Here is a 12,240-nt window from a genome sequence, read left to right as displayed (position 1 = left end):
GTTTGGCGTTGGGTTCTTTTTAACATGCTGTGGCTCCTGTGCAGGAATTTCACAATCTGCACAACGGAGTTCAAAGTGAAAAAACTGAAGAACCAAGAGAACCGACTGATGTTGGCTGTGGACCCTATCCTAACCAGGCCTAATGCATTTACATTAATAACATTTAAAAACATGTTTTACCTTAATAAATTACACTTAAATGTAATTATAGTTATGATTTCAGGACCCAAGACATGGCACATGTTTTTTCACTAGGAGCTGGGCACTTAAAACAACTGATTTTAGTGGCGGACCTACACAAATTGAGACACGTGAGCTATAAAATCGCAGATTTCACACACGAGACCATGAAATGAGGCAAATTGAGCACAGAAAAATTGTGTTAGTAGTGTTAACGCCCCCAGTTGCAGAGTATAGAAATAAACTTTTGTCAATCAGGTATTTCCGGTTTGCTTTATACCCTGAAGTCATGTAAGTTGTCTTAATACAAAAATACGTGATGTCACATGATTTACAGTCCTGCATTGGAGTCTGTCAATTACTGAAGTCTGTTTCCTTCATAATAATCACAAGCGTCCAGTTAACGTGCACGTGTTTGATCTGTTATTATACACTTTTCTGATTACAATAACAAACTGCGCCTTTTCTGTCAGTAGATTACCCACAGCTTGCGACCTTGCTCTAAAATGCGCAGCTCTCGGCAGATTGGACATGTCATGTTAAAATGAACTGACTGCACCTGTGTTTAGAAAACAGTGCGACTCTCGTAAATCACCGGCAAAACTAACCACAATTATCGGTGGTATATGGGGATTGCTCTCACACGTTATTGTGCCCCATTTAGTAAATGTGGCCCTAAGTGTATGGATAGATTCAATTTTTAAATGAAGCGGAAATGCTCCTGCTCATTTTACTCAGATCGAGATGTTAAACATGGAAGCTGCACTGTATACTTACGTGTTGTGCCAAAGTAGGGAGATAATGTCAAAGTATAAAGTAAATTCAAACAGTAGTCACACAGGTGGGCAGTGCTTAGCAGTTTTAGGAATATGCTCTCAAGGATATTTGTTTTCTTTCATGGTTATACTTAGGTTTAAGCTTCCCTCCTGAAACGTGACTGCTGAGAGGACAATCATGAATGGGAGTTTTGCCTCAGGCACTGATCGATCGCAAAAGTGTTTTCATATAACTGATCATTTGGGCTGTGTTTGTCTGTGCATCCCAGAATGCTCAGAGGCACCGTCCCATGACTGAGGAGTCAAGTCCTGCAGAGATATTTTAAGGAGATTTTTGAACCTGAGGAGCCCAGTGAGGAAAGTGTACTACCCTTTGTCTGTGAGGCATGTTGCCTTTAGTCAAAAACCTAACAAATGTGAGCCAAGCTCCAAGAAGAAACATGGATTTTTTTAGGTTACCACACACATAAAGTTAAGTGCAGGTAGTGCAGACAGGTTTTATGTGCGCAAACACATGCAAAACCTCACGTCTTCTCTCTTGCTGTTTTGTCCCTGGTAGAGAGCTGTCAAGGTTTCACTGGTGAGAAGGCAAAGTAATATTAAAAATAAAAAAACATTCATTTATAAGCATGAGCAGTGATTTCCTGTACTCTCCTCAAAAATATTTTATGCTTTGCAATCAAGAGGCATTTCTCTTAGAGCAAGCTTCTCTCGGGCTAGTATGGGACAGTAAGTTCCTGCGTGTGCATTATGTTCTGCGTGGATGTACCACATTTACGCACAGTATGCCCGACATTAAAAGCAGAAAAAATGCAAAGCGTAGAAAGCAGCAAAAGAGAGAGCTTCAACGATCCAAAATGGTGAGATTTCTCAGTGAAGGTGGACAGCACTGTTTTTGCAAAAGAGGATTTTAGAACTTAAGTGGCATCCTGGTAGTGAGAGTCGTGGGCTACTGGGAGAAAGAATGGCTGTATTCACTATCTGGGTCAGTCACTATTATTACCAAGCATGCACATCAAAGTACCCACAGAGATAGAGTGGTGATAGAGGCATGGAAAGATTAACCACATCCCTCTGCTGTCAAAAGCAATTGCATGTGTTATGACCACCTTGCTCTCTACGAACCTCTCTTCATTACTGTTTATCTCAACAGGCTCTGTTGAACTCACTTTGCTTTCAGATTCTGTATACAAACTGTCAAGCAGGAATGGGAACCCGTATACATGGTTGCCAGCTCTGAATGCTTTAAGATTAAGTGTTCATTTTAAGCCAGAACTCTGTGTTACTGCTTGGTTTGCTTCCTGTGCTTCCTGGGTGTTTAGAAATCACAAGTGGCCAGCTTTTTGTAGTAAACAGCGGAGGTAATGTCAGTAATAAGAGGGATTAAAAGGGGGGAGGGGAGTAGAACAAAGTGAGAGAAGAAAATTGGAAAAAGGATACAGGATGAAAAAGCACGGTGTACACTGGAAGGCTCCAAGAGATACAGAAAGTAGAAGAATTTCAGTATCTTGCCTCAGCGTGTTTATCTAGACCTGTCTCAGACATTTCCCTTTGTCATGCCAGTCTGATCGCCTTTGCCTGCTATGGCATGCTGAGAAAACACACCAAAACACATCAAGCACCAGATTGCAGCGCCCTCGCTCTCAGATCTCCTGACACTTGTACAGCCCACTCCTTTGGGTGTTACTTAACGGTAAAAAATGTATATTGCAGCACGGTGGCACGGTGGTTAGCACCGTTGCCTCACAGCACACCTGAGTTCAATTCCACCATCTGGCTGGGGTCTTTCTGTGTGGAATTTTCATGTTCTCCCTGTGTTTGCGTGGTCCTACCCGCCCCCGGGTACTCCGGCTTCCTTCCCATCATCCAAAGACAAGCAGTTTGTGGGGATAGGTTAACTGGAAACTCTGAATTGCCCATAGGTGTGAATGCGGGAGGGAATGTGAGTGCGAATGGTTGTCTGTGCATATTTGTTAGCCCTGCGACAGTCCAGGGTGTTCCCTGCCTCCCACCCTAAGACAGCTGGGATAGGCTCCATCGCCCCCTGCAGCCCTGAAAAGGATAAGCGGAGGTGAATGGATGGATAAAAAGTCATAGATAAGAAGCTACTTTAAGCTGCTCCCGTATTCACAAGGTCGTCACCACAGCAGGTAGCTCAGCATGTTTGATTTGGCAGTTTTTTTAATGCCGGATGCACTTCCTGCCACAATCAAACCAGGGATCTTCCCCTTGATAGGCAAATGTGTAAATGGCTGCACTGTGGTGGATAACGTGTTGCATTTTGACTGTAAGGAAATACCTGCGTTCACAGTAGTGTGTGAAAATTTGTGAATGTCATTTGGGGCATTTGAAACACAAATAAACTGGATATATCAACACAGTTAACTGATTAACTAATTAAAAGATTAAATGTGAGTAGAATGTCTGGATTGTAACACTTTACCTATGGTTGCATCTTTTTTGGTCCATTTGCATGAAAGCTGATTGGTTTACACATTTTTGTTTTTCATGTAGCATTTCCTCTGAGTACAAATGAAAAATGCTGATAAGTATAGTGATGGAAATTCTACATTTTTATGGTTAAGTGTACATAAAGACAGATTTGAAAATGGACACCAAAAGTTGTTTGGTTTGCTTTTACAGCATTTATTATTAGTCCATTTAGTTTTCTTTTGTTTTTATATGTTTTGGGGGGTTTGGTACTCAGAACAACTCTGCAACAAAGTCATCTGCATCTGTTCAGCTTCTGTTACCAGAAGCAAGATGAACTTTGTTTTCTGCAAACTACAGTTGATATTCTCCGCTTGTGGCAACAAAAAAAGAAAAATCTTAACTACAGAAAATCTACTTTGGGAAGATCTTCATAGAGACACAGGAGAAACAAAGCTTGTTGCACCTTTAATCTTTTAATCTTCTACAATTCTCTGGTTTGTATACCTTTGAGCTGATTGTCGTAAATCATTGAGTGTCTGTAACATCACACAGGACACTGTGACACAATGTTTGTATTTTTTCACCTCATCACAGCTGCTCTCACCTTTTACTCAGCTGCACAATGTTTTCTTTCTTGCTCTTTATTTGTGGTGATTAGTCTTACCAGCGAACGAGGGGCTATGTTTGCCACCACTGTAGTTTTGCGATACCTGGGTCATAATTTTCAGTTAGAAGAAATAGCTTCTCTCACTCTGCATCCCATTTATATGCCGTATCTTGTTTCTGTGTACAGAGTTCCATTACTCTGTAGCTCGGAGGCTGGTAGAGGGGAGGGAGGCGGGAGGTAAAGGAGATGAAAAGGAGTGATAGAAGGCTGCGGCTGTTCCTGTTGCTGGTGCCGCAGACGCTTTCCCCCTCAGCAGAGAAGCAAACAACATGTTGATGTGCAGCAAGCAGAGATTTAATCACCTTTGCTATGTTTCAACTCATCAAAATATGAAGTGCGGAGCAACTCAGACAGGGAGAATTAGACAAAGGCAGTGACATGTCAGAGGCATCATGTCATCGCTAACTTATTTAACCAAAAAGAGAGTCGATGCAAAGCTATCACAACAGCTACCACAAGAGCTCCAGCTCCAGTCTTTACTCCAGATACTCTCCTGCTGAAGCTATTTACACAAAAGGCTGGTGATTATGAGCTTTTTATTGTGGCCTTGAATATGGGTCAGTGAACATGAGTGGCATGTTTAGATGTTGGGCAGTTGCTACCCAGACAGTATTTACCTAACATTGTCTAGTGCCTTCTAAGCCTTGTGGTTTTTACTGGGCTCAGAGTATCCGATGTGAAAACCATTTGGTGAATGAATGATGGCTTTTTCTACTTTAGCAGTGAACAGAACTGCATCATGATGTAATTCAGTGCAATTAGCCATTAACATAACACAACATCTGTCATATGAAGAAATGGCATCTCTCTGGAAGCCCTCCAAAGAGTCAGGAGAAGGTCGGAGTTGACTTTGCAGGCTTAAAAGGCCTCTGCTTTTCGCTGCTCTGTAATCTGGCGTCCTCTCCTCCTCCTATTACCCTTGTCTTATTCAGAGCCTCTCCCTTGTGGCAGGGATCATCATGATATACATGCAAGGATTTTCCTCTGCTAACACTAAAGGAACAATGTATTTCCCTCTGTTGGTGTGAGAGAGAAAAGGAGTGAGTGTGTGTGTGTGTGTGTGTGTGTGTGTGTGTGTGTGTGTGTGTGTGTGTCAGTGACATCCCCCTCCATCTGCCATCCATGGTGCTTTTAGTAACATTTTGAGAAACAGTGCCAGCCAGCATTTAATTAAGTTCTGGTATGCCAACATCTCCCTGTTGTAACATGGAATATCTCTTCTTTTGTCAATTTCTCTCCTGTTTCTGTGCTGCTCTGTGTCGGTCTTACTGTAACAGGGAAAGATGTCGCCTCTGGGAGAAGCAGGTAAAGAAGCCATCAAAACCAATGCAAGTAGAAAGAGTTGCAATCAGCGCACCAAAAGGAAAAAAAAAACTAGTTGTAGAGCATCTTTTGTGTGGATCTCTTCTCCTTTTCCCCAGTTTCACTTTGTTTCCCTCTCTTCCTGTATATGTGTGTATGTGAGCTTTCAATTCAGTAGAGGCTACTAGTAATGTTTCTCTCCCAGTAGAAATGGCTGCTGTTTGTTCAATTGTTGTGATAGATTGATGTGGGGTGGGAAAAGATGGGCTTTTATGCACCTGAACATAGGAACAGAAAAGTCTTTATGAGAAGCCAGTAGCTCTCCATTCAAGAATCGTCTGATGGGAGATGCATTTTGCTGGAAGTTTTTCTCTTTTCCAAAAGGGCACTTGTTATTTGTTATTCCACAAAAATGCTGCCTCCAGTTTAGGGCAGTTTTCCTGTAGGGTTTCAACAAGTGGCCACCTTAATGGTTTCCATTCTTTTCAGTTTGCACAGAATACAAAATGACTCTTCAAATGCCCACCAACGGTTTGCACTTGTGATGTAGACAGTTCTCATATAATTAGCTATGCATCTGTACTTTAAATAATATTGTGGTTATCTGTAAATAGTCCTATAAACAGAGAGGACGGCTGAAGATCCATATTTTCCTGCCTGATGTATACTGGCTGGAATCCTGTTTCGACCACTGTGGCTTACTTTAAACTAATAACGTTGACTGTCTAAACCAAGTTGGTTGATGGTAAGTATCCTGAATGCAATGTGTAGAATGGCATCGCTCAAAAAATGGATATGATGCTCTATTAAAAGGAAAATCATATTTGTACTGCGAATTTAATTTTTCTTCCGATTTTAAAACGATTTTTTTTAGCTTGTCTTTCGTCATTTTACTCATCTAATAATTCATAATGCCTTCTTTAGACAGCCGCCTTTGATCCCTTTCACTATTGTTTTTCCCATTCCTATTTTCTATCCCATTTCCTATTTACAGTAATAGATGTAACCCAAGATGACCTCAGATCAGAGACAGTGGGTCTGTATTCTCCGAGCTCTGTTTTTCATGTTCTTCTGATAGAATGAGGGTTAAAGGGGACTGCTTGCGCAGAAATGAGGTTACAGCAATTGGGCTTGCAAATGATTGGCAGGGATAGATTGTGGATGATCTAGTTTTTTTTTTTCTTTTAAACTGTCCCCATTTTTGCTTTCTTTTTTGTGTAATGCTGCTTGTTATTTTGAAAAGAGGGAGCTTGTGTAAGTCATGCTTACAGAATAAAGCACAACTTGCGAACAGAAAAAACGAGTACATGAATAAGCAGTCGTGATGTGTTTGGATGCGCTGCCAGAACATGGTAGCTTTTGCAGTGGCCTATTGTATATGAATCTATGTTGTACTAAAATAATTTGAGAATGCAGGACCTTTATCTGTTTTCCTTAAACATCTTGAGCTGTCTTCCTTTCGGTCTCTTTCATCCCTCCCTCTTTCTCCCCCTCTCCTCCTGTGCACCATCTGCATGATGCTTTGTATCCAGTCTGAAGGAGTGCTTGCTGTTCTCCGCTGTGAATGTGGGAGTCGGTGTGGATCTTGCGTGTGAACGTGTTTGTGTATGTGTTCGTCGGCATCGCAGTCACTCTCAGCTCATTACCTGACATGATGGATGGTGCAAGTGCCATTAAACAACGCCCAGCCAGGGACGCCTGGCACCCTACAGCTGGCACTGAGTAATGGGCACATTGGCGACGGCACGCTTGGAAATACCAGGGAGTCCTGTGTGGGTGTGCCTGCAGTCAACTCCATGGCTATGCTTCCTGGTTCTGTTCAGCCCCACCTGCCACCTGGCTGCCCAGTAGATGCCATGGGCATTTCTGGGCAGCCATCGTTGGATAGCATAGGAGGCAGTGTTTGTATGACTCTGTCATAGAACTGGCAAGAGAAAAACCCAAAGTGTGACTGGCCTGCTTTCTGACCACAAGTGCTACAGTGGCATATTCTCTGTTACTAGCAGCGAATCATATCTGATTGAATTTTTTCTGCATATTTTGACTCATGTTGGTCTTTTTCTCATTGAAGTTTGGACTCTTAGGTTGATCCTTTTCATTTCTCAAAGGATCCTTCTAATGCTAAAGACCTACAACACAATGCTTCTGTCTGGGTGCTGTATTAGGGCCTTTGCTAGTTCACCAGACAAAAGCTTTTCTCGTGAAGCAGGAAGTGTTTAGTGCACTCGATGCAGCTGAAAACATTCAGTTCACAGTAATACAAGGTTGACATGTGAATGAACCGCATAGCTTCAAATAAACTCTAGAGTTCAGGTAAAAGTTGCAAAGGTATTGACAGTTGAACACCAGAGGACGTCTCTCTAATCTCCAGCACATTTTAGCCACTAAAGACAGTGAGGACACCACGTAGTTTGGCCATGGGCGGCTCTGCTATCACCTCCGTAGCAGCTTGTTGCAGTGCAGCTGTCCCCTGCAGGGAGGCCACGGTGGAAACGTGTCACGATGGAGAGAGCACACAGGCTTGAATGGAAAAAGGCCATATGTATACTATTTTTGTAGTGGTATTAGTTTTTGTGCGTGGTGCATTTACTTTGTGTAGTGTGCATTTGCTGCATCTGATGAGAGAATAGTTGAGGGGCTCTTGAGTGGAAGTCTGGATCAGGAGCTGAATAGAGTTACTATGACACCAGAGACAAGCACCTCCACTCCAGCAGCTTCTTCTGTTCCTCCCTCCTTCCCTGCTGCTCTGCTCTCAATCAGCCTGGATTTTCTTCACGTCGTTTCTCCTCTGTCTTTGATTTGGTTGAGCTCCTGTGCTAGTATGAATCAATGTACCAGCGCTTTCATGTTCCTTCTGATTCTCACATTTTGTATTTTTATTCTTTGTCTTCCTGTTTTTTTTAACCAGACAACCGTCGTGCAGTCCTGGAAAGATCTCGCTCACGGCACAACGCAAATCACCAAGCTCGATGATCACCCGCGCCTACTATAAGACGCTAGATAAGTGCCAAAGAGGGCTGCGAGGAGGAGACCTAGAAGACATCTGAAGGAGGGACAGACCACCCCTTACTGTGGCACATACACAAACTCCAAGGAATCCCACATACACACAGCACCAAGTACAGAACAAACAAGCCTAAAGAAACTACACAGAACTGAAGAATCATTTTCATCAGACGTTTTACATATTTATTCAAGAATTGTTCATCACTTTAAATGTTTGTCCTCTCTAGCTGGTTTGATATTAAAAACAATACATTTTAAGGTTACTGCAGAGAAATGAAACGTTTTGATTGTTTGAAAATCCATTTTCATTCTTGCAAGTCTAAGCCTTCCACTTAAATCCTTCTGTAATCAAAATACTTCACACTCAGATTTGACGTGAAACATGTATTGAACATTGCAGCGTACTGAAGAAAGAACTAATGCCAAGAAGGACTGCAGAGTCGTTCATTCCCGTGAACATACCACACACCCTTTATTTTGCAAGCAAGCAGCGGGGCAGCTGTCCTCTAAATGGAAAACAGGGATTTAACACCCGTGTTGGCAAGCCTTCAACCTGCTGATGTTTTCTCGAGCAGCTCCCCAAGCTCTTATCAAAGAGGGAGTAGCTGTTTAAAATTTCTTACTGCCAGTACCTCCTTCAACCAACATCAAGACAGTTTTCACAACAGCCAGTTGTCTCCGTAAATCAGCTCATTGCATATACCACAAAGCCACAAGAGCTGGCCCCCGTCTGTACCGATATTTCAGAGCTTGTGACTCATGGATTTTGAAACTGTAATCTCCATTTTGACAAGATGCATTTTATTTTTAGTTGTGTAATATCTAACTTTGCCTTTGGGTGCTGATCTGTCCCAAGGTCGCTTTTGCTTCTAACATGAGAGACTGACACATTTTTAAATGCATCTAACTGCCTGGAGGAGCTAACATGAACTTTTTGACCTTTCCTGTGATCAGGTGTTCAGCAAGGGAAAAAAACGACAACATTACCATCATTTTATTATTAATCTGTTTGAAATACAATAAAGGCACAGGCCGAAAATTAATCTATCTGTAAACTAGCAGTAAAAAGGTTTGCACTTTGTCTTTCATTTGGTTTTTAAACACTGGAATCTCCAGAAAAAGAAAGAAAGAAATTATGGAAAAATTTTGAACCAGGTTAAAATAACAAGTGTTTATGTAAGCAACCTGTTGTAGTAGTTACTGAAAGGCAGTGCTGTCACCAGTGCCTGACGTAGGACTCGTCTCTATGACTACAAAACAAAAACGAGGCTTGCAATCTAACATGTGGTTAACTTTGTGAAAGGGTCAGTTTTATCCCAAATGTTGACCTTTTCCCAAACCTAACTGAAAAACATAATATATATTTGGTGGAACATGAGACATGATTTTATATAAATATGTAAAAACCCTCGTAGGTTCCAAAACATTTAAATTCATCTGACTGAATGTATGAGGTCAAGCAGGGTTTTAAGACCACCAAGAGGTGGGATTTGTGTAATTCTTCTACCTGGACAAACTCCTCCAAACAGCCACCTGGTGTGTGGCGTTTGTGTACGTGATAGTTGAAACTTTGCTGTGAGCTTGTTTCTCTGTATGGGCTCACTGTCACACAGTTTCACGTGAACTATTTATTCATGTATTCATGCCTAGGGTGGCCCTTGTTCCCTTACTTCCCTAAACTGTAAGCAGATGCTACTAAAAACAACCGCTGAATCCACATGGTGACCGGGCACGAGCAGAATTATCGACTGAGGGGCACAGTAGACAAGATGATCCTTGTCTTGGAAAGCGAGTCTCCAAACGCCCTCCGATTCCCCAGCACTAAGGGCACGAGCAATCATTTTACCTTAAGACAGGTTACCATACTAATAACAGAACTCAGCTGTAGGCTTTGTGTGTCTGTGTGTGTCTGTGTGGGGCAATCGTCTGTGTGCACCATGCCAGCTCAGTAATCGGAACAGGAACTCGGGCAAAATAGGATTCCATGTGCTCGACTCCTGGGCTGAATAGATGGAGATTTTTTTCATTTAAACAATCTGCCAGTGCAGCTTATGATGTGTCTGTTTCACGATGCCTCCTCTCCCAGCCTGCGCACTTCTAAAAATGCAATTTTACACATCATCTCGGCTCAAGGTGCACCCACAATACTCTGAGACGTCTGCATATTTAATTCTCCTCTGAATATAAGGTTTGAGCAGTCATACAGAGAAAGCAGAGAGAATGAGGTTTCTGCATTGATGGCAGTTTTAAAGACGTGTTGCACACAGCGCAGAGATTGCAGTGATTTTTCTTCCCTTTCTAGTAGAAACTTGCCCTTTGCCCTCAGCACAGTTTCAAGCAATTAATAACAGCTATTGTTTTATCAGTCGTCCAACTACAGTGATATTTAGTGCTTTATGATTGGATACTGTGTATGCTAAAACAACAAGTGGTTTGCGGTCAGCAGTAACAGTATGTTTTTCTCACAAAATTTGACTGAATTATTCTTTTTTTTGCTCATTTTAAACAACTTTCTTCCACATTTGCCAAGTGTTTGTTTAGCTTTTTTTCTCTAAACTATAAAAAAAGACTGTACAGACAAAAGCTTTTCTAAAACTGTAATTGTTATTTCAACTTTGATCCAATTAAGTCATTCAGAGTAGGAAATTTGATGTTATTATGATAGTCAAGTGTTATTTCTTATCAAAACACTGGTGCATCTTTTTAGAGATGTCATTTAAAAATCTGTTTTGTAATGATTCTGATGTGCACCGTGCTGAGCTAAGCGCTACACTGTTTGCCATTATAGAAGTTCCAGATCATCAGTGTTCACCTTGAATACGTTTGGTGTTTTTGAATGATAACAATGAGTGAAAACAAGACGCTTCTACAACGACAACATTTCCATCGTCCCTGTGAGTGATTCATGTGTTTCTCCCCCACACCATCTCGTAGAATATTCAGAATAATGTGTTTTTTCCTAGAAGAATAGTAGAGAGTCCATTGACAATGAACCCGAATTGGTCTGCCGTGTTATTGTAGAAATCAGCATATCGGCCCATCCTCTTACTGGTTGTTACTAACAAACCTCAGCTGATGGTGTTCTCATTGTAATGGTAAGAATGGCGAGGCAGGGGTATAAAGGTAAAGGTGCCATTTCTCTGCAGTGGCAAGTGATTAAATGAAAAGTTTGAAATGTTACTTACACTCACTGACTGCGCACTTTACCTCACAAGTTATTCTGCTCAGGCGGAGAAAGATTTGTTTAAGATTCGTAAATACAACATTGCCACTAACAGAGTGAACTATTTGCAAAGCATTTCTTTTGGTAAATAGTTCCCAGCTGCCACATATCCAGTTCTTTCCGACTTTGTTAGCGCTTACTATTGATTTGTGGAAGAACAATTGTGGCTGAATCAACAAACAATGTTCATAACTGTTGACAAACCCTGTCCAACCATGGTGTGTAAGCTGCCATATCCCTGCCTACCTTTCTTGTTGTCACCGAGTTTTATTGTCATAAGAAACATTTATATTTGTAACATTTTAAGTTTATTTGTATCCTTAGAAACATGAAGCAGCAAAATGGTTATGCACACTGTCCTTCCATAAACTATGTAATGGAATATGATACTAAATAATAACCACTTTGTTATATAAACAAATTTCTGTGCGCGTCTTTGTCTCTTCTTCTTTTGCCAGTAGTTTTTTTGTATTCACACGTCACAAGTATTTCTTGATCAAGTCTTCACCTTTTGTCTTGCTGTGTACTTGGGTCTAAAATTACATCTTCGGTTCATTTTATAGCACGGCAGAAGATACCTGCTCCTCTGACTTATGGACAGAGCTTACAGAGAGCTCCAGGTTTTAGTACATGATAAATGAGACAGCTCCTAC

General features: G+C 41.5%; 1 protein-coding gene across 9 annotated transcripts in view; it reads left to right on the top strand.

The window, feature by feature from the left end:
- Positions 1-12,008, top strand: part of diaph2 (diaphanous-related formin 2) — a 370,107-nt gene extending 358,099 nt beyond the window's left edge. For 6 of the 9 annotated variants that reach the window (XM_080308461.1, XM_080308468.1, XM_080308474.1 and 3 more), the window contains 2 exons: positions 5,334-5,361; positions 8,267-12,008. In XM_080308461.1, the coding sequence (XP_080164587.1) occupies positions 5,334-5,361; positions 8,267-8,405 (167 nt within the window). In that variant the 3' untranslated portion in view covers positions 8,406-12,008. The remainder of the gene's footprint in view (positions 1-5,333; positions 5,362-8,266) is intronic. The other 3 variants (XM_080308483.1, XM_080308478.1, XM_080308486.1) reach the window with 1 other exon arrangement.
- The last annotated feature ends 232 nt before the right edge of the window (positions 12,009-12,240 follow it).

The sequence above is a fragment of the Astatotilapia calliptera genome, chromosome 2 (genome assembly GCF_964374335.1).
Source record: "Astatotilapia calliptera chromosome 2, fAstCal68.1, whole genome shotgun sequence".
In the NCBI taxonomy this organism is placed as follows: Eukaryota; Metazoa; Chordata; class Actinopteri; order Cichliformes; family Cichlidae; genus Astatotilapia; species Astatotilapia calliptera.
This window is presented reverse-complemented; position numbering and strand designations above follow the sequence as displayed.